This window comes from Acromyrmex echinatior, chromosome 15 (assembly GCF_024713525.1).
Source record: "Acromyrmex echinatior isolate Ae372 chromosome 15, ASM2471352v2, whole genome shotgun sequence".
In the NCBI taxonomy this organism is placed as follows: Eukaryota; Metazoa; Arthropoda; class Insecta; order Hymenoptera; family Formicidae; genus Acromyrmex; species Acromyrmex echinatior.
This window is the reverse complement of record NC_141866.1, coordinates 7,161,011-7,184,261: the sequence shown is the minus strand read 5'-3', so window position 1 is coordinate 7,184,261 and position 23,251 is coordinate 7,161,011. Positions and strand designations below refer to the sequence as shown.

At 32.8% G+C, this 23,251-nt stretch overlaps 2 protein-coding genes across 9 annotated transcripts; both read left to right on the top strand.

Annotated features, from left to right (window-relative positions):
• The first annotated feature begins 2,946 nt into the window (after positions 1 to 2,946).
• LOC105147016 (uncharacterized) lies at positions 2,947 to 23,130 on the top strand. Of its 8 annotated transcripts, none has more exons than XM_087413724.1 (22): positions 2,947 to 3,226; positions 6,308 to 6,465; positions 6,604 to 6,813; positions 7,456 to 7,657; positions 10,104 to 10,264; positions 10,391 to 10,522; positions 10,611 to 10,790; positions 10,879 to 11,097; positions 11,408 to 11,923; positions 12,521 to 12,709; positions 12,805 to 12,968; positions 13,450 to 13,597; positions 13,830 to 13,944; positions 14,878 to 15,012; positions 18,719 to 18,778; positions 18,856 to 18,977; positions 19,082 to 19,225; positions 21,291 to 21,495; positions 21,570 to 21,718; positions 21,806 to 22,021; positions 22,293 to 22,394; positions 22,463 to 23,130. In XM_087413724.1, exons 2-22 carry the CDS (start codon positions 6,316 to 6,318, stop codon positions 22,544 to 22,546), a joined length of 3,603 nt encoding a protein of 1,200 aa, XP_087269850.1. In that variant the 5' UTR covers positions 2,947 to 3,226; positions 6,308 to 6,315; the 3' UTR covers positions 22,547 to 23,130. The 8 variants fall into 8 exon arrangements, with proteins under 8 accessions (XP_087269850.1, XP_087269849.1, XP_011056025.2 ...); XM_087413723.1 differs by having other exon boundaries at positions 12,500 to 12,709; XM_011057723.2 differs by having other exon boundaries at positions 12,497 to 12,709.
• On the top strand, positions 15,019 to 16,763 carry LOC147907249 (arginine kinase-like). The gene has a single exon (XM_087413730.1). It carries the CDS (start codon positions 15,078 to 15,080, stop codon positions 16,254 to 16,256), a length of 1,179 nt encoding a protein of 392 aa, XP_087269856.1. The 5' UTR covers positions 15,019 to 15,077; the 3' UTR covers positions 16,257 to 16,763.
• Positions 23,131 to 23,251: the final 121 nt, after the last annotated feature.

Sequence of the window (23,251 nt, the reverse complement as noted above, 5' to 3'; positions counted from 1 at the left end):
ATCCTAAATTTCAATAGATTTAAACAGAATCGATCGATTTAAAAATATATTTTTAATGCCATATTAGAAGCAGATTATCATTAAAAATATAATGTTTATTTCATAGCTTTACATAAGTTCTTTCCGGGAAAAAGTTTCACTAATGAGATATCGAGTAAGAGCAGTGACGACATATAAAAACAATCAGAAGTAATCCAAACTGCCTCGGTAAAAAATTTTTTATGCATGGATATGTATAAATATAAGTATGTATAAACAAACATAAATATTCGTAAACATACATAATTTTATATAAAATATATCCACACATGTTCATACATGTGTGGATATATTTTATATAAAATTATGTATGTTTATGAATTCTTCTTCTTTTGTAAAATTACTTTTTAATGTAATAGAGATAACAATAATAATCTAAAAACTTCAAAAATAATTTAAAAAGTAATTTTCACACTATTTATTTTAGAAAAAATCAAGTTCGAAGAAATATAAAAAAATTACTTATGTATAATTATATATAAAATTATACATAATTCTGTATGAGCAATTTTTTTAACATTTTTTCAAACTTTTTTTCTAAAACAAACAATGCGAAAATTATCCCTTTAATTCCTTTTTTAATGTCTTCACATTACTATTGTTATTCCTATTACTACTAAAAATAAAGAAAAAATGATATTTACCATAAAGTTGCTCCGCTGGTGCTTGATACCTCTCCCAGACCTCCTCCTCCTCTCAGAATTGGGTTGACATCCTCTCGCACAGGACACTCGCGTGGAACACTCGCGAATAATATACTATAATCGCGCGCGGACTAATTATTTAAATAAAAGTCTTTCGCGCGATACTGCAGCACTCCACGTTTACAAAATCCATGATAGGATTTCCATTTCGATCGGTGAAATCAATATCACATGTCGACGAGTACTTGCGAAACACACGATGAATGCCAAACAAGAGTTAAGCCCCACACGAAAGAAGACGAAATCGATCGTATCGAGTCCGTCACCTCTGTTTTACGCAAAATCATGTTTAAAATTGACTCAGTCATACGCCCTAACTGCTAGTTCTAGTGGGACACAAGTGGTGCTGTACCTCGAGCGATTTCCAAGAGACTGGTAGACGTGACGAGCTCCTCTAATAAGAGTAAAGTTGGTACCATCACCGATTGTCTAACAATCTAGACAATTCAGGAATGGAATCCAACCCCTCGGCACGAAGCTAGTTTTTTTTAAAAAAACTACTAGAGCTAGGCTCTGACCAAGTCAGATTAAACGCGATTTAGGCTGGTAGATAATGACAGAGAAATGAGCGCCCTGATCCAGAGTTATACAACTCCTTTTTGGACGACTCACCAAGGCGGAATTCTATAACTCGTTATGTAATCGTTATGTATAACGACTGCATAACTCGAGTTATCGAATACAGGCCCAGAGAAGAATCCGAATCGATCGATCACTTCTTAGCGCTAAGGGCCGAACTATTGACCGACAGACAGAGCGCGTCCTCAATTAGCCGACAGCAACAGTAGTTGCTAAACCGCGCGAACACGCACCACGAAGTGCGTGACATTACGCGGCTGGCATCACCTCGTGCCCGGAGTGCACTTGGCGTGAGAGCGTTGCAGTGACCGTAACCACCTCAGCAACGTCTCAATGAGAGTTCCGCTTTCCTGTCGAAACGTCGCAGATATGATTCCATCGCCGAAATAGAATTCCATCAAATGGGTTTTGTTAAAAGTCCATTAGTCCGATAATTTTAACGGCACTCCCGAAGCAAACGCGCGACGCGACGAACCGGCTGCGGTTCGTTCACTTTCAATTAAATCGGCGGACGAGGGTACGTTAGCTTCCCCTTCGTTGGATTTTTACACGAAGAGAATGATTTTACTCAAGTATTTAAAAATTTTCCTAGGTATATCATTCTGATAGATTCGAAAATTTTTAGATACTTGAGAAAAACCATTCTTTTCGTGTATATCCTCCAGGTACTGAGCCCTCACACCACGTCAAGGTGTACCCGTGAGAGGGAAAATATCGTCTGAAAAATGTAATATATTTTCTATGTTACTGTACAATTGTCGGTTAACTTGTAGAAATGAATATCAAACACATGTCACTATTGCGAAATAAACTCAGAACAGATAAAAGGGCTGATTCTCTTTTATTACGATGTCTGTAAAATACAATTAGAGTCAATGAAATGAGCTAGAGATTAATAAAAGAGAAATGTTTCTTTTATTACCGATAAATAATTTCGAAGTTACACTCAACTTTTTTATCGTATCACGGAAAATGCACGAAAAATTAATTAAATTATTAATTACATACATTATATTAATTGTGAAAATAGGAATCGCATAAATTACATTATTTGCATGAAAGTATTTATTAACGTTGCTTTTTTATAACTCGTGCGATACTGTTCGAAGAATAATCGAAAGTTATACTTAAGCGAGACACAAAAATGTTACATTAAACAAAAATAATTGTCCGTAATTATCGCGAAATAGTAATAAATTCTCTTTTTCCATCGCGTTTTGATTTCAAATGAATGAATCGAAATATCTGTTCCGTGATATACGATTGTTCTTCCCGGAAAAAAAAGTTTCATATATAATTATACATATATAAAATTAACATATTTTATATACAATTATATATAATTATATAATACAAAATATGTTCATACATATATAATATCATATATATGTTCATATATGTTCATATATATGTTCATATAACATTTTTTCCCGGTTGAATTTAATGAAAATATTTACGCACGCTTAACGCGTTCAAGTTTTTTCGCTTCTGAATGTGGAACAATAAATATTCAGAATTAACCATTAGGTAGTTGATTGTCGCTTTCATGGCGGCATTACGGCACCAAAGCTATACTTGCTAGCTATATCCCTCATAAATAATATAGAACTTGAGTGAATAGGACACGTGGAAAACGATACATCATCAGTCTTACAAAGTGGCTCGTAGCTTTCGAACGTGTTTTGTTCCATTTCAACACAAAAGGTGCTTTACGTAATACGATGAATCAGAAAGAAGCTTTCGACATAATAGTGGCGAATTAATCGTATTATTAATAATTAACGTACCGATAAGAATCGAAAATGGGGTTTTTCATTAAATAGTACGCGAGACGATATATTCACGATATTGTAAAGGCGACTTCGATAATTATCTTATTTCTTGGTAGAGTTACGATCAAAAAGGTGATTATCGTAGTTTTAAGACTATAGATTTATAGTTTTAGACTATAGATTTATAAACAATACCTACACTTTTATATAATATATTTTTGTTTTTCGTTCAATTACTACAAATTCAATCTAGCTTGTTAAATTAAAATATAAACTATTACTAATTTCATCTGAAATCACAAGCTTTTTAATTTTTAAATTATCTTTGTTACAACGCATTGTATGTTTCAACAAAAGCAAAATTTGTTGAAGAGTTCACGCGACACGGAGGTATCTATAAGCCGTAGTATGATCGATGTGTCATTGCACTGTACCCACTAACATCGATTGCAACACTGTGATATAAGAACAAATATGTGAAAATAGAAAACGCACGTATAAAACGTAACAAATAAAGAGATAGACATACCGAATGAAAGTGCGACAAAATATGATAGTTCGTTTTACTAGTCCATCACTCGATCAGGATTACTGCGACAGTGTCGATGAATGAAAGATAAAAGTCATTCCTGAAAATTTTCTTTCACGAAGATATTGATAAAGTTAATTCCATTTCAAACATTGATCAGAGAAAACACACATTTTGTGATAAATTCGTTTTTGCATCATTTCATCATATTAGACATTGCAATATTAATTACAATTGTACTGTTGAATATTACGAAATTAGTCTCATTTATAATTATAATTATATATTAACGAGTACTTCCATGAAAAGTCCCATTTCAGGGAAATATTTATTTCTTTGACCTTGTCGCTCAATTTTAATAATGTCATTGCGTGTCATTTGTACAATGAAATTACTTTGTTTGATTAGCAGCTTACACTGGGAAAAGAATGAGCTTGATTAAAGCGCATTTCTGTGATATTCCATTTTGATTAATTATTTTATCTTCCTTTAATTATTTTTTTAGTTAGTAATTGTTAGTTGAAGAAAGAAATACTGGTTACTAAAAAAATATAGCACAATGGGAACTTTTGATGTTTTTTTTTAGCAAATTCTCGTAGGCGATGCTTCTATCATTATAACATAATTTATCGTTATTTTGACACGTGGTTATTGACGCAGGCGGAGAAAATAAACATATACTACGTATCTTATTTCATTTTACGATCAAATGTTAGTCTGCCGAATGAAAGAATGCAGTTCCGTCGCAGGAAATCAATGATTGTCAAAGTATCTGTAACATGAATTCTTGATTGATGTTAATTCTTTATTTATTCGCCTAAACTGGACGTGAAGGAAAATTGTCCTCTTTTATGTCTAGTTCAGGCGAATAAATAAAGAATTAACATCAATCAAAAATTTATGCTACAGATACTCCAAAAACCGCAAGCATAGACTTTTCGCTTGTGAAAAACGCAGGTTTGCACAGGTGGCGTCGTGACGCCGAGCGTCAGCTTCATTCGACGCGCGACGCTTCCTCGTGTCGCAGCGTCGCGACGCCTGTGTGTCATATCTTTTTAGAACGCGATACAACGCACATTTTCCGACCCGTATAGTCATTTGATCGACACAGAAATGAAGCGAATCAGACCTATTCAGGTACCACTTTTTCCTTAATGCACTGCCGAATAAAGCACTATTAATTTGATTTATCTTTTAGCCGTATATTTGTTTAACAATTTTTTTGTTAACACAAAAAAAACGTCTCTTTTAGATATGCTTAGTGGAAATATTCATAAGTTTTAATGTTAGCCATTGATAACTTAATATAATATGTCGAATTTATCTTACCGGTGTGTTTTAATTTTTGAATCTATAAAAAAAATGTTAATTTTTAACTAGCGAAAGTTCGCATAATATGCTTTTATTTCCTTATAATATTAGACTTCGTGTAATTACTATAATTACAAAATCATCGATTGCTTTCGTAACATTCGCGATTGAAATCTAAAGCACAATTTAATTTATCTCTTTGTTTAAATTTAAAAAATTTAATTTCTCTCTTTGTTTAGATTTGTTAATTCATATTAACAAATGTTTTTTGCAAAGATATATAAAATTCATTTTAGAAGCTTATACATGAAAAGCTTTATTCATTATTTTACGAATACTAATCAAGCCATATTTTTTAAAACATACAGGATATATTGAAACATTATTAACCTAATAAAATATTATTAACCTAATTTTTATAATCACATTAATATTTGAAATAATATATCACATAATTATATAAAACGAAATTATATGGAACGCTAAACAACTGCACTTATTCATATTTAAGGATACATCGCAATTTCCAAAAAGAATAGAAATTGTTTATTAATGCTTAAAATAATAAAAATACATGTAATTAAAGAATACTTAATAAATAAATGTGCTTTAAAATAGGAAAACACAAATAGGAAACATAAATCACGATGATAGAATCTAAACGATGTGTTTATATTCTATTACAATAATCTATGCGGCATTGAATAAAAAGAAATAGGGAATTCACCGATTGCTTTTCGCAAAAGGAAAAGTTCAAACGCGTATATCAAATTAATGACAAGGTTACAATAATAAATAAATAACCGACGAGATCCAGTGCGATAATGCATAATGAAATCATTCCCACGACGTAATAGCCAAAACCATAGTATGATATGATCTTTTGCAATATAGCGAGAATAGTTAGCATGATTATGCAGTAATTGAAGAAAATCTGTCGGAACGCAAACTCTCGACAAACTACATATTGAAGCTTTCTAACTATGTATTAGAGAATCTCTATGCGCGCTTTCGACTGATATTACTTTTCGCGTGTCATGAATATCGCTGTTACATCCTGACCCGCCAATCATTCATAAAGCACTATGAATATGCAAGCAAAAATATATTTGAATGCTGCAGAACATGCAAATCAATAACAAAGAGAAGCCGGTAATGACGAAATGTCTGCTAATCCTCTATAAAACATAAAATACATTAAAAAGCTCTCATGTGGATTTCAATCAATAACAAATGCAATTACACACTTTATAAAATAGGATAGAGTGTCACTTTAAATAAAAAATTGGTACTCTTGCAAATAAACTGCGTCATGATTATTTTATATTTATAATATTTATCTTTTAAATTTTTGGATTGTCATTCTGTTGCAGGGGCTGAAATGCATTCGGCTGTAAAAAATTGGTTGAATCGTGGCGAACTTGAGAGACTCGAAAATGTTGTATTGGAGGGTCGGGGCATGCGTTTATTAGGTGAACAATCGCAAGATCTTAGAACTCGTGTCTTCTTGAAGGGACTCCCTAACTATTTGGTAAGTAATTAGACAAGATATATTTTAAATAGCCACTAAATTTTATCAATCTGAAAAATTCAAGCTCTCAAGCTGAAAGAGTTTCATTAGAAAAAAAAATATTGATAAAAATCAAATAAATCGTTCGATTTATTTTAGACGAAGATCTCTCAAGTGCACGATGCTGTTGCGCGCGGCTCGTTAGCTGAAACGCAGAAGATAATTTCTGAGGAATCGAAGAAAAAGCTGGCGATCGCGAAGGATTCATGTGGAATACCTTTGATACACAAAGCGGTCTACTATGATCAACCCGAGATAGTGTCTTGGCTCGTAGAAAATTACCCTATTACGCCACAACAGAAAGATAGAGTAAATCTTCTCCAACATTGCTATCCATAAGCCGTAAAAACAAATTACATGCATCATAAAAAATTTTACACTCAAACTTGAACACTCAATCGGTTTCAGTCAAAGCATCTTAAATATAACAATAAAGAGCTTGTTTAATGGTAGCAGTTTTTGTAAAACTAATCCACTGAATTTCTCTCTTTTTAAATTGCTCTATTTAAAAAACAATATCTTAATGGTCTTAATTTACACGAGCTTTAACATAGTAACGCGAGTATTAACTTCGATCGGTTATCTTCTATAATTCACAAAGTTCGCCTATTTTTACGATGGAATCGTGTCGCAAACGCTTGTTAACTTGCTCGAGAAGAAGCTCCTGAATAATCGAAGTACTTCTTCCTAGCAACGTTTGTCACGACCCCGCATCGCGTGACGCTGATAATAACGAAGTGTAAACCACCTGTTCTTTCCTTGCCAGCCATGAGCTTGCACTAACAGATATATACAAATACACAAAAACGAATGAAACAATTTTGATCTAACGCATATCGACTTTACCATACACATTTGTTTGACACCCTCTCATCGAAGACGTAAATCTCGAAAACTTTAAATCTATTTGATTAGACGATTATACTTAATATGTTATTCTTTACGATTTAGGAAGGACGTACAGCCCTACACTATTGTTGTGTGTGTAAAGATCCTGATCCAATCTGGGATATTCTCATAGAAGGCGGATGTGACACTAGTATTTGTGACAAGAAAGGAAATCCGGCTTCTTATTACTTGGAACATTCTTCGGAGATTGAATTACCGGAAGTAGAGATGACAACTCGACGAAGAAAAAGTACCGCAAAGGATAGTGAGTATTGTTATTTCATTTTAAAAGATAAAAATATTAAGCATATTCTTAATTTTATGATAATATTAGGTGTTGGAATTAATTCGTAGCGTTTTTTAATGAAAGAATGTTATTTATTTCACATGAGCATTAAAAAATACATTAATGAAAGTACTTCCCATCACTTGTAAAACGCTACGAATTAATTCCAACACCTAATATAAAAAAAATTATTTTTCTTGATCGAAAATTATATTTTTCTTTTGCTCTACATATCATGTAAGATATTCTTTAAAACTTTTAAATACTCTCTAAAATTTTTAGAATGGAATCTCTTTAAAAATTAAGCTAATCTTGAAAAAGAGTGGCTCAATTTTCATTCTTTTAAGTGAGATTCCACTCCAAAGAATTTAGAGAGCATACATAATATCCCCCTTTTGTAAAAATGAAATAGATAAACTAAGTACTTATAAAATGTTTTATATTGTTAAAATATATGCACATATAAAGCATATCCTGACTTTTTACAATCAATACCAGTGAATAAGCGTGCTTAAACATTAATTTCGTCAGCAAGTCGTTAAGACAATTTCGAGGAAATATCGCGAACGATTCGATAGGCAACCTTGTGACCGACGGAATGCTATAGCATTTTTCGCCTGTTTCCTACTTTCGCGGATATAGATTCTTCGCCTTATGCCCCACATATCCGTTTCTAATGACCGTGAAGAATCGATAGCACATAAATTTGTAAGGCAAGGCTAACTGCGGCGTTCGATACAGAGATACGGTCGAAATGAAGAATCACCTCGTGCGAATTATAAAATCTAAATAAAAAAGCAAAGCTTTAAACTTTTTTAATCGCAATTACACAACTTTATGCTATGCAAAAATTATTTCATTCTTAGTCTTAACATCTCTTATCTTAAATATTCATCTCACTACTGACACAAAAACAAGACTAATTTAAAAAATTGCAATGTAACGTAATTACATGGAACTACAATTATCATTACAACTATCATTATTTTTTCGTTCGTTAAATGACTTCGCAAACAAATATGCCGTGGATCGACCTATCATCCTAACAATGGCTGAGTTCTAATTTCACCAATGATAAGAACTCATCTTCCATTCTTCGATCGCATTGCTATGCTAGCAATTACGCTCAAGGATCGAAGTCAAGCAATTTCCTGTAAATATACATTCCAACAATCGACTTCTTATGCGATTGTACATAAGCAATTCTTGTAAAATTGCTTGCGCACGATACAAATAAATATACTTATATTACTTAAAAAATAAATTAAAAATAATATCTTTCGTTAAAACGCTGCTAATAATATTCTTTCATGTACAAAAATAATTTAATAGATATAATTCTTCTTTTCGCTATAAATTCAAAGATTGGTCTTGCATAATTAGAACTATCCATTAAATCATTATATTTTCATACAATATAGACTTATCGTTTTCGTATTTACACGTTCAATCCTTGAGAAATCTCGCGTGATCGTAAAATTTCACGAACCATTGCGGCAATAATAATTTATTGGAAATACTGAAGCACGACAGGTAAAAAGTTGTAAATAGAGTACAGATAGAGTAAAAACAAGTTCTCTTTATCGTGAAACAAAATGTCTACGTGCGCAACTGGAAACATGTCAGTAATATGACAAACTCTGCTACACTGCTCAACCTTTTAGAAAATTTATTAACTAGCAACTGTACTTGCCATCCGCGTATTCAAGACGTTATAAAATATTAAATGTAGCGTGCATGCAACTATTATAAAAGGCGCGCATCAATAGATCTAACTGAGCCACAATTCATTTTTAACGACAGATATTTCTGAATATAGCGGGCAGAATTATTTCCAATGTAATTACAAAGACACCAACTTTCGCAACTTAAATTATGCAAACAATCTTTGATACAAATATAATGTAACTTTTGAAATTATAAAATTACATTCAGAGAAAACAAATCTATTAAGAATAATAATCATCAACATTTTTACTATGATAAAGATGTGACATTCTAACGGAATTTCCCTGTCATAAAGAACATGTCATAAAGAACACTCTAAACACGGATTGTTCTAACATTTAATATTTATTGAGCCATAAACTTCTTGTGAATTATAAATTTAATGTAATAGTACGTAGCTCAAGGAGTCATACCGTTCACGAATATTTCATAAAAACATCGCTATTTAAATGTCATATTTGTAAAAGCTAGTCAAATCTATCTTATACTATAATGTCCGCGATGATCATGTGAAATTATTTATTTTTATTTCATATTCTTTGTTCATTATTTACCCAAATATAAATTGACTTGATATAGCTACATCTAAATAATTTTTAAAATTTATCGAAAAAATAGTACAGTGGTAACTATTTAAATTTATATTTTGTAGTTGATCTAATATTATCTAAATGATATTCATTCATTTTATGCTCAGATATGGATTTCAAGCCCTCCAATATCAGGATATGGATACACAACAAAGACATCGGAAAATTACAGCAAGTGTTGTGGGAGGGACATGGATCTAAACTTCGATGCGAGACCAGCAATAATCCGCGGATAAGAAGATTCTTAGAAGCCGTGCCCTTTATTATGGTACATCAATAGATGAATTAGTAATTACACGTATTTCTCAATTGTTCAATTAATTATAAAAAAATAAAAATCTCAATATTGCAGTAGCTAAAAAATTATTAAATAAAATTATTATGGTTTCGACAGGGCACAATAAAGGATATTCATGCAACAGTCATTAATAATGATTTGGAGGGTCTCAAGACAAAATTGGAGGAACCTATTTTGCCTATTATTTTATGCGGCAAGGACGCAAATGGCTTAAATGCCCTTCACAAAGTAAGCTTTTATGATGAAAGTCCAATAAATTTTTTCAACTGCTAAAATTCGAAGCAAGAAAAATTTATCCTATCTTTTTTATCGTAAGGCTGCTGGTTTGGGATACACGGACATCGCACGTGAAATCCTTGAAAGATGCCCTGCAACGGTAATGGCTCAAGACAATGAAGGAAAGACTCCACTGCATTATGCAGCTGCACTTAAGGACGACGGCGTCATGTATGATCTTTTAACAGAGCATGGAGCCGATGAAAGTAAACTAGATAACGTGAGTACCAGTCCATTATTTATAATTAAAAGGAAATAATTAATCGATAAGATTCTACCATAATTCTATAAACCTTGTTGTTAATCAGAGACAAAAAGCGCCTGCATTTTACAAGAACCGCCCTTCGGACGTAGACCTGTCGAATTTGTCAATGATACCGGAAGCTCCCCGAGTTTCCGATACTTATCCAAAAAGTTGGGACTGGAGGATCTTGGAGGGAGCCATTATACGAGGCATGAAGAAAGTTAACAGTGATGATAGCGCTTTCGGTAGTGCCGAATCCACAATGAAGGATTCGGATGAGAAGGTACATTTGTCATTGTTATCTAAGTTATATGCACGATATTTTGCCTGCCTAAGTTTGGATTTGATATATTTATTATTGTATAATACACACATCTATATCGATTAATAATTATTTAGTGCACCATCAAATCACTTATAGCCGGACATAGAATGGCATCCCGGTCAAAATGTAGTGTCGTAGTCGGAATGAGTAGTTATATAAACAAAAATTTTTTTCTTTTTTTTTTCTCTTTCGATACGAGGGGGGTTTCCAGTTCATAATTCCAGGTCAATGATATGATGGATTATATATGCGAGATTTGGTAAAACAGAAAGGCGATGATGAGCAAGAAAACGAGGAGGCTGAAACTCCGAATGGAGACGAGGAAGTTGAGAATCCAAATGGAGAAGAGGAAGCACAGAATGAAGAACAAGAAGTACAGAATGAAGAACAAGAAGCACAGAATGAAGAACAAGAAGCACAAAATGAAGAAGAGGAGGAAGCACAGAACGGAGAAGAGGAAGCACAAAATGAAGATGAGGCGAATGACGGAGGAGACGAAAATGAAGCCGAAGCAGAAAATAACGAGGAAGATGCCACCAATGAGAACGAAGAAGAGCAAGAGGAAAAAGCATCATCTGACGATGATGTGGTAACTGGACCTGTCGCGGAACCAACGAAAGACGAGGAGGATGGGCCTGAAGCTGTCCATAATGAGGATAGTATCTACGAGGAATCCCCGAAGATTGAGGAAATCGCTAATGATGAAATCGTCGAACACGAAGAAAGAAACGAGCCTAGTACTGGCGATTCTGGCGTTGACGATCCTGCACAAGATGAAGAGCAGGTATTGTCTTAATCGAATTGTCACGATCACTGCACTGCGCCTTGTATAATACAAAGAAGAAGCCGGGATATTTCAATCTATGTCCGTCCCTGGAATTACGATGTTATATAATATCTATGTATAATATGTAACAGTAATTACGTTCAATAATAACATTTTTTAAATTGAGAAAAAATTTGCAATTCACTTCCTCCAATAAAATGAAGAAAAGAAATTCTCTTACTTTCTAAAACTTTTAGAGTGAATTGTCACTCTGAAGAATGAAATATCACTCTTAAAGATTAAAAATTGAACCACTCTTTTTCAAAACTGGCTCCATTTTCATTCTTTAGAGTGAGAATCATTCCAAAGAATTTAAAAAGTACGATTCCTTAGACAGAAGTCTATTTGTAAGACTCGAGTTACCCACAAGAAGAGTTACCAACAAACTTTTTTTTACGGACACCCTGTGTGCTATACACACGTGCGTAGGCATGGCGAGAGACACACGATCGATTCGCATGTAGGATTAATATCTCCTATCGATCGTGTGTCTCTTAGCCGCGCGCATGATTTTGTACTTAAATATGACAGCAGGTCATCGTCGGCGAACATCAGGAGCCCGCGGAAGTAGAATTGACTGAGGGTAGTATGGGCCGAGATCTAGAAGTAGATAGTTTACTAGAGAATGACAATATGGAACAATTAGCGGTTCTCGTTCTCAATGGTGAAGGCCGACGATTGGTCGGACGACAGTGCGGAAATCCCGAACTCCAAGCTTTCATCGACAATGTTCCGACTTATATGGTATGTTATTGTTATAATAACAGAAAGCAAAAGCGTTTTATATATATATATATATTTATTTATAAAATATATATATATATATTATATAATATTAGGGAAAAATTCATGCTGTGCACATGGCAGCGCGAGAAGGAAATCTTCGAGACCTGCAAAGCGCACTGGATCGCCGTAAATTCGCAGTGGCGCGAGACGAATCGTCACCCCATGGCGCAACGCCATTACATGTGGCCGTTATCTTTGGACATACCATTATCATTAGGTATTGTTAACATATTTTCACAATATAAAATATATATATACACATTTAATTTTATATTCAACATACATTTTATGTTTGCTCTGCGTTTTGATAACAAAATTTTATAATTTCTTCCTTCTAATCAATAACGCTTTTAACCTTTAGAAAATGAAGATCTATATTTAAAATCTTACAACTTTTTCTTGAGTAAGATTTGTTACAATTCATTATTTTATTGTATTTCTTGTTTCAAAATATGACAATGTTCCAGTGCCACTATAGTGGCACTTTTCCGTCCTATAAAGGTTAAAAATCTCGTTATTGATAAAAAGGATATAATGCAAGAGTATTACTTGATAAGTAACTCGTCTATGTAACTGTTAGACAAACCGTCGATAGCTCATAATTTATCTCTGCCATATCGATAGATTTTTATTCGAATGATAGGTTATAAACTAATACTATCAAATCCATTCAGTTGAATATTTTATACTTGATTTAGGTATCTGGCAGGAAGATTTCCAGAAACTACTAACGCGATCGATCTCGACGGACGAACTCCGTTACATTACGCTGCAACGCTCGCAGACAATGGTCATTACTATAATCTTTTGCTACATTTGGGTGCCAATCCCTTAATAGAGGATAATGTGAGTTAACCTACTATTATAATGTCTTATTGCATTCTTTATTATTATCATAATTCGACAATCATGAATAGTGCAATTTTGTTCTCTCAAATGAAATAATAAAATTTAAAAAAAATTTTGAATTCTAGTAGAAATAAAGAATTAATTTATGCTAAGAAAATACTCGCAGAATTTTCACAAATTAACTATTCTGCTAAGCAAGGTATTGATAAAATCTTATCTTTTCACGCAGTTCGGACAAAAGGCAGATTATTACAAGCGAAATCAAAGCGACTTATCGCACAAAAAACTTCTTCGCAGTTTCGGGGCTAGCGAGACATTCGCCGATGAAATGTTGACAGATAAAGGTATTTCTTGATTTGCAACATTTTAAAGCACCATTAGCAATATAAATATTTAAAAAAAAATCGCGACATAAATCCGGGCACTCTCATCTCGCGACGTCACCCTTCGTATTTTGTGTTCAAAAAGATGTTTCTAATCCAAATTAAGATCTCGTAAAGATCCTCGACAATGTCGCACTTGGCACAAATATTCTATGTGTCGCGATTTCGTTAAGTATCTATTAACTGTTTCCCGTTTGCACATAAAAACATTGTTAATTTAATTATTTTAGGATATCTCATTTCGTACACGATCGATTTATTATATTTTTTAGACAAGCGCAATCAGGTCATCCCTCAAATACCGTGTAAGAATCCTAGTCGAAATACTTGTTGAAATGTTTTCCCATTCTAATTTTCTAATTTTGTAGATTGATTAGTGCTTTGCTCAATTATTTTTATAATAGCATGTATCCAAGTCAACACTTAACACTTCAGCGCGTTGATCGAGCTAAGGTGTGAAATATAAATTCGCTACTTATATATATATATATATATATATATATATATATATATACTTTTATTACCCCAATTTAATAATTTACATTAGAACGTTATAATTACTAGACCATTATAATTATTGTAAGATTAAGAAAAAGAAAATTTTGATCGTAAATGATTTAGTCATCACAATTGCATGAAATTCTTGCAATAATTATTCTTTACAAAACTATACAACATCTCAAATATGCAAAAAATCATCATCATAAATTGTAAAAACAACCAATTTCATTTTCTCATATACTTCAAGTGAAGTATTTTATTTGAAGCTTAATTTATTAATATTTATTCTTTGATAATTGCTACTAACATCACCGCAAAATTTGCTTATTCACTTTTCCTCATCAACCAACCATCTCTCAACGCCGCTGCTACTGATTCAACCGAGATCTACAGTACCCGGAGGTGATATCTACTCGGCTCGGCGTGACGTAAGCGAGCCTGAAATCCTGGCAACTCTGGAACGATGTTTCCGATTACTGGCGGGCAATCGGCGATCGTCGTTACCAAAAACTCCGTCGTCGAACGCCGGTACACTAGTCGCTCGTTGCCTAAAACGGCCCGTGTTCGATTTGATCAAGCACCGTGTGACTCGCATGGATCACAATCTTTTTGACGTGATCTGGCCTTCTCTGAAAAGGTACGGTACCGTCACAGGCAACGGCAGCAAGACCAGCAGTGCTCGCTCGAACATCAGCATCGCAGACGAGGATCATGGTTATGGCGTGGTCGCGCCTGATTTTGAAAGTTATGTCGTCTTTACGGAGTTCTTCGATCCCTTCATTCGGGAGCTGCACTGCGTAACTGCAAGTGGCGATCTACCCGATCATTCGCTACCACGTTTCTTCAGCGAAAGCGAAGAGGGCGAGGAGGCTCCGCCGGATGAAACGATTGTCACCGCACTCGAACAATACGATCTAGACCCGACCGCCAAATATATCCAAGCCGGTATTTTAGAGTGTACCCGGAACCTAGTTAATTACAGCCTACCATTGACTTTGACGGTCAATCAGCTGGAAGAGGTCGAAAGGGAAATCACCAATCAACTAATGAGTTCAGAGATAACCGACCTGATGGCAGAAGGAAGCAGTGAGGACGAAGCTGGCACGTACTTCACTCTTAATGAAATTCTCGAACAACCCAGCCAAATACGGGCGCAATTAGCGGCAGCCGGTCTATTGTTACCAATCACGGAATTCGAGCCAAACGACGAACGACGTCTTCACGGCAAGCATTGGCCCTATGGACGTGGTGTGTATGTCACTACCGCCGGCGATCTCGCGGCATGGGTAAACATTCAGGATCACTTGAGGGTCATCTGTCGCACCAATGAGAACCGACCAGGTTTACTGGGTCGCGCTTATGTTAGGGTAGCTAAACTAATGATGATATTCGACCAAAGACTAAAATTCAAACGAGATCAGAAACTAGGTTTTCTGTCCGCCCGTCCACACACCCTCGGCAACACCATCAGATTCTGCCTGATCATACGATTTTCTGAACTTTCGAAAACACCTGACAATTTGCGACATCTATGCGTGGTGCGTGGCTTGAACGTGCGTGACACCGTGAAAAGCGATATGGTGAGGATCGGTAATCAACAATCACTAGCCATTACCGAACTGCAGACCCTCCAGGACTTCTCCAGAGCGGTGCACAATATCATCACGCTGGAGAAGGAATTATCGCTGAACAACTCGATGAAGATCGCCAATCTCATCACCGGCATATTCCGCAAGCGAGCGAACGCGGCGAGGAATCTCGCGAAGACATAAAATTGGTGGTCACAATTTCGAGAAACAATAATATTAGATTTTAAGTTATTAAAAATGATCTATTTAATCACCTTCTGCTCGCTTTAGAGACAAAATTGGCAAGTAACAGTTTGTTAAAAACAAACTGCATAAGGCAAACGAGAATTATCGAAAATAATAATTTCTATAAAATGTATATGTATATATATTACATAACTTATCAAAAAAATTAATTTTAACATGGTTTGAGGAATTTTACATGGCAAAAACTCTTATTCATTGTCAGACATATTTAGATAAGCAAAACGACTGATTTCACTTTTATTCGTTATTTAACAATACTAATGATTTATCTTTGAGAGCCTCCGTTCTTTAAAATTTCTCTCCAGTTTTTCTATAAGAAACACGCTTTCGTGAAAATTTTCTGTGATAATTATCAGCCAATGTTATCAGCCAAAATTAATCGTCAATTACAATTGACAGACTGAACTTTTTAAATAATATTTAGACTATAATGAGCGAGAGGGAGAGAGATAGAGAGAAAGAAGGAGAGAGAAATGCGTTGGAAAGATGTGTGAACGTTATTTTATTTCCTCTCGTGCACCAGCGTCTCTCTTATGAAATTAAACTAAATTACACTCGTAGTCGCTCTATTAATCGGATTAACCGGCGACGAAATCGCAGGATTGCTGATTAGGTTAGTAATAATCAGCATTGGTATATATTATACACGATATATTGTTGCACAATATCTCACAATCATATCTTGTAAATATTTGTTCTCTTGGAGTAATTCGGCAAATTGTAAAAATTTTATATATTTTAACATTACTCATAAGAGCAACGATTTTACATGAATTCTCCTCGATGTATATAACAAAATAAATGTTTATTCAAATCAAATCTAACAAATGCAAACTAGCAGTAACAGTGTTTTATATCAATGTTATAATTTCCCACTCTACAATATAAATGTAATATAATACATATTGCACGTAACAATTATATTATTGAGTGAAAATTATAACATTGATGTGATGTTACTGTTAGTTAACATTTACTGAGAAGATTCGTAATTACAAATGTGAGAATTATAGGAAATATTTAATAATATTTATCGATAGATTGTCGTGTTTATATAAATTCTTGATAAGCATGACACTATTTTCATGTAAAGTCGAATATATAAAAATTTTTTAGGCGATATTGGTGGCACAATAAGCTTGAAATATGTTAAAGTTTTTTCAATAGCTTTCTTTATATGTAATGCACGAGTCGATGTTCACACAAAATAAAAATGGCGAAGCACACGTCTTTCCAACTCAGTGTTATTATTCGTACTAAAATAGACCTATGTACCCTTCTCTTTTATTCTTATTCTAAGCATCGCGATGTAAATTTGTTAATTAAAAAATGAGCCAATAGGCATCTAAGTGTCAAATTGTAATTAATTTTTATAAATATATACGGGTATACATGTATACTTCATACATTTTTATTACTGTTATCCTGTTTTGTGTAATATATTATGCAATAACTATATTTTATCACACAATAAAATATTTACTATAATGGAAGAGCAATAAATAAAAATTGATATTCTACTCAATAGTAGAAAATAACTTTATTATCGATAAATCGATAACAAATTGACATTTATACGTCTATTGATTAAGAATTGCGCGCGATTATAATTATTCATTGTATTATACAGTATAATTTACGAATGTACTTTTTTAGATAAATCAATTGTCTTTATGTTATGCAATTGTGTTTGTTTATGCTTTTGCACATTAAATTTGAGCTTGTGTGTGTGCGTGTGTAGTATCGTAATAATATTAATTCTGTGTTGCTATCACGTTTGCCGAGTTGTTATATTGCACAGAGTTTCTGGTATATCTTTAATATAGCTGAAAACAATTATCGCATGAATATAAAAAATTCTCTTAAATCATAGGAGATAATTAAAATATAAAAAAAAAGAACTTTTTGCTTGGGATTTCACTGAAACTTCATTAAAATTTGCATGTTATATAAAAATGTATTAATCATTTTCAGTAAAAAAATAGCAAAAGTAAATTAAAGCTAAAAACGTGCATGCTAGTTTTTATAACAATAAAATTTTAATTTATGACTTAATTATACGGAAAGAACGCTTTTTTTGTTGAAGTATCTAAAAATTAAGCTAGATGTAAAATTAAAAATAATGTTGCTTATATCATTAAAATAATTATATAAGATGGTAAAACTAATTGCTAGAATATCAAATTTGTTTAAAGCATCGCTCTTCGTGTGTGCTTGAGTTTCCTAATTTCCTACATAATTATTTTGATGATACAACAAAATAATTTTCAGATCTGTATCTAGCTAAAAATATTTAGATACTTCATCAAAATTGTTCTTTCCGTATTTTTTAAAATTAAAATAATATGCGCACAATATTTTTTAAATTATTATTCGACCTAATGGATTTATTTTTACAGATGATAGTGGAGTTGATGTTCCAATATTTCGTACGGAGGAAGGACATTATTTAGCATCATGTAAGCATAGCATACACATAGTCATAGCATACTTTTATAAAAATCTATTATATGTAACAAAATCATTTGTTCTTCAGCGCTGGGTGATCCTTTAATTAAAGGATTAACAGAAGTAGCTAATGCACGTCCAAAGGATCCGATCACATATCTTGCAACATATTTATACAACTTTGCGAGCCAGAATAAAGCCAATGAACAGGTATATGTTCGATTCGATCGATTGAAGAATTGAATGTCATGGAATATTATTATCGTATTAATATTGGACTGTTTCCCGCTGACTTTTTTTCACTCTGCTTTCAGGAATCTGATGTCCTCTTAATATCCGATCACGAAGAAGAAAATTTGGATAATAATATCGAGAATGACACTTTCGACGATGACGCTGGCTATCCTCAAAGCCCAGATTCTGATATACCTGAATCCACATTTAGCAATCCTAATAGGGTATGTGAATAAAAATGTATTTCAACTTTCATAGGATAAAATTTTTTAGAATTTACGCTAAAATTTATTTGCAAGATCCTTTGCAACACACACGGAAAGACACATACTATACGCAAATAATAATTACTTGCTTCAAGTTTTTCAAAAGTTCATATATTTACAAATCTATCATAAATTCATTACAAGTATCAAACTTATTTAAAATATATTTTAAATCCTAGTAAGTTTAAATTAGATTGATATTTTTACTCAATTATTTTAGTCTTTCAATTTTTATATATAAATACTATTATATTATATAGCAATTAGATAACACCAAGGATAACATGAACAAGTCAGTTAAAATTTCATTTTTGTGAGCAAAATATCGAATTTCTTCTTTTGAAAAATTAAATAATCCATTATTTATTCTACATAAAAAGAACTTATTCTTTTAATTTAACATAAAACAACATAAAAAGAATTTATTCTTTTAATTTAACATTTTCGTATATAGAAAGATTTATTAAATCTATCACGTTGACGCAATTAAAATGATTTAAAAAGTTAAGGATCCATTATTTTTAACCCTTAATACACCCCTCTGGATCATTCGTGTCCTATGCATTTTTTTTTCCCCTAATACTAAGAGCACCTGGTCAAATATTGGTCTCTTTTCTATTCCTAAAAAAAGTTTGGCATCTAGAGAACAAGTTTTGTTCTCTATTTTTTTTATATTATGTAAAATAAACTAAAATCCCAGTAGTATTTCGTCGCGGAATTTATAAAATAATTTGTTGCATCGATTTTTTTCAGAAATTAGCAGTTTAGTTTTAGCGACGTGTGTTATTTATTTTATAATTTCAAATATTTCGTTTAAATAAGCAATATATTAAATAAATTATATGTGCACTATTAAAATATATATTTTTTTAATAAAAAGATAAAAGAATTATTTAGAATTTATTATTTTAAATAATTTCTGACCTGTTTCTTAACCCTTATTACACACCTTAAAGTTTTGAGCAACCTTACCTTTACATAATTCGCGTTCATAGATATCTAATTTTTACGAATTAATGCGCCATTCGAAACGATTCGTACCACTGCCATCCCCTTCGAAGGTCGCCGAGCGAATGTCAAAGTGATGACGCAGCAATCGCGCTCCCCCACGCTGTTCGCGCTCCCCCTCTCCTGATATGCCGCGCCGTTGGGATACCCAACTGTCGCGTATGAAAAATATTCAGTTTATTCAAATATTCGTATTTTATATGATTTTGACAAATGAATATTGTACATTTCGCGCTTTGCTTTGTGCTGACACTTGTTTCTATTAGGTCATTTAAAAAGTATCCGCGGTTTTTTGTTCAATTTTTGAATGAAAAAACCGTGGATACTTTTTAAATGACCCAATATATTACTTGCGCAATTCCTTTAAACCTAATTAGTAATTATTTGCGTCAGATATTTTTGATATTTCAACATTATGTCTCATCTCATTATTCTTTTTAATCATTTATATTTAAAGATTGATATTCTATATATTCTTTTTAGATAAAGATACATGCAAATTTTCTTAAATTAATATATTATTTCTAGCGATTTTAAATTATAAATTCCTTTTTTTTTAAACATCAGTTTCGTGATTTCCAAAAACTATAAACGATATTTTTTTAAATAAGCTCAAGTTCCATGTATCTTCTCCAATACAAAATTTGCTAAACCATCGTTGAATTGTGTACTCATTAATATTTCGATCAAAATCATTAAATTAAAACAAATTCGATTCGCTTGTTATATATAAAGTTGCTTTTTCGACAAAATTTTATGTTGTTCTTCAAAAGAAAATAAATTCTTGTTTTGAATACATGGTTAACGAATTTTTTTAAATTTCTAATAAGCATATTTTAAGATTATTTTAAGAAAATATTCTTTGTTGAAGATAAGTATTACTTAAAAGAAAGAAAATAAAATGAATAATCAGTGTAATCATTTTTCTTAGCAATAGAATAATATTTTTCTGCATGTAAAAATAAAAGTGACTTTTTGTAAAATGGCAATGAATAAGAATAAAAACGTTTTTTAGGACGAACATGGGCAAAGTATGATCCACTTCGCTGCGGTTCGTTCCTATTCAAAAGATGGCTTGTATCACCTGCTGCTGGAGACGCAAGTCAATGTCGGTTTCAGGGACGAATTGTATCGGACAGCCAGAGACGTTGCTGAACAGGCGAATATCCGGGAGAACATCGAAGAGATCGACCGCTTCGTTGTTTATCTTGCGGCAAGAGGTAAAAAGAGAAAAATGCAGCTTATGTAAAAGTTAGGAGAATTTATTTCAATCCGATCTCAATCTGATACGCAGGAGAGACTGAAAAGTTGGTCGAGCTTCTACTTGAGGGCTACGATCACATTCTAGACGCCGAAGACGACGAAGTAAGCATCATCGAGGTAGCCGCGCAAAGAAAACACGAAGCTACTGTACAATTTCTACAATCAATTCCTAATTACATAGTAAGTTGATGTTCAATAAGTAATAAAAAATATTATTTTGTGAATTATGGCTTAACGTGATCGTCTAATTACTAATATATATTTTAGAATCAACGTGAAGAAGTACATGCTGCTATTCGGGCCAACGACGAGGAACGTGTAAAGGAACTTTTGAGTAAAAATAATGGAGGTGGAAAATTACTGGCGGTTGGAAAGAACTCGATGAGCCGATGCGCTCTGCATATCGCTGTACTTCAAGAAAATGAAGAACTTGTCAAGTTTATCGCAAAAACATATCCAGAAACATTACGCATCGGTGATAATGTATGAATCATTGAATTGAAAAAACACATAACGCCGAAATATTGTCGTATCTCTTGATAAATAACAAAAAAAAATTGAATCAACTTAATTTCGTAAGAATCGCTAAGAATAACCGAGTAATGTAAATCTCTAATGTTGACATGATTACAAATCGTTAGCATTAAGATAATTAATTGATGACAATTATACGATCAATACTAAAAAAACATATTCTAAAAAAATAAGAAATGCTGCAATAAGATATAAGAAATATTAATCCTTCTTATTCTAGTTGGAGAGAACAGCTCTTCATTACGCAATGGGTGTGACGTCCGTGGAGGTCTTGAGTAACATATTGATCAAGGCGGGTGCAAAACGCATCGTCAAAGATCTGGTACGTCGCATATATATGCATTTCTATAATTAGTGACAAAGCAGAGAGCTAATTTTCTTGGCTTTCAGAAATCCCGGCAACCTTCATATTACTTCATGAATAAGTCTGATATCGAGCGACTTCAGGAAGAGGAAAAATCCATGATCGCGTAAATATAATCATACAATGTTAAATATGCATGGTCGCCGTAATAACACGATCATACACTTTGATATGTTCATGTGTTCCATTGAAATGTTATATTGAGAAACAAAAGCTGATGAGAGAAAGGAAAAATCGATATCAATAAAGAACACGAACAGATAAGCCGTTACACGTATCAATTTACAATGTCAAATATAGAATAAATATATAATTTCGAAGATATCTTAAAGATATCTTTATATTTAATATATGTATTCTACGTTACGTTTTATTTGTACATATACTAGACAAAGAATACTTTGTAAAAAAGTTTCGTCATCAGGATAGCGATCTTGTAACTTTTTTCCTTAGGCGAAAATATGAAAAATAAACTATTATTAAAGATAAAATCTTAACTTTTCACGTTTCCATCCTACGGAAAAAGTTATACATAATAGCCCAGGACCTGAATTAATTCTCGGCCCATTAAAAATACAAGTGTTAGTATGTATAGGTACATCAAAAATATATGAAATTATAGATTATATGAATTTTGTCAAACTTTGTCGGCAGTTTAGTGCCTTATAAATAAATGTAATGAGACTACAACACATATATTACTATCATTTCGCTTAATTCTACCAAGAATGTAATCATAAAAAAATTAAGAAATGAAAAAAAAGAGTAGATTCAGGATTTAAAGGTATTAGATGCCTTTGAAATGTAACTTCAAA

Excerpts from the sequence above, each read along its gene's own strand:
- LOC105147016 (XM_011057723.2), top strand. The coding sequence starts at position 6,316 with ATGCATTCGGCTGTAAAAAATTGGTTGAATCGTGGCGAACTTGAGAGA. Across the intron at positions 13,598-13,829 it reads ATCCCTTAATAGAGGATAAT|TTCGGACAAAAGGCAGATTA; the intron begins GTGAGTTAACCT and ends CTTTTCACGCAG. Across the intron at positions 18,978-19,081 it reads AGAATAAAGCCAATGAACAG|GAATCTGATGTCCTCTTAAT; the intron begins GTATATGTTCGA and ends CTCTGCTTTCAG.
- LOC147907249 (XM_087413730.1), top strand. The coding sequence starts at position 15,078 with ATGGATCACAATCTTTTTGACGTGATCTGGCCTTCTCTGAAAAGGTAC.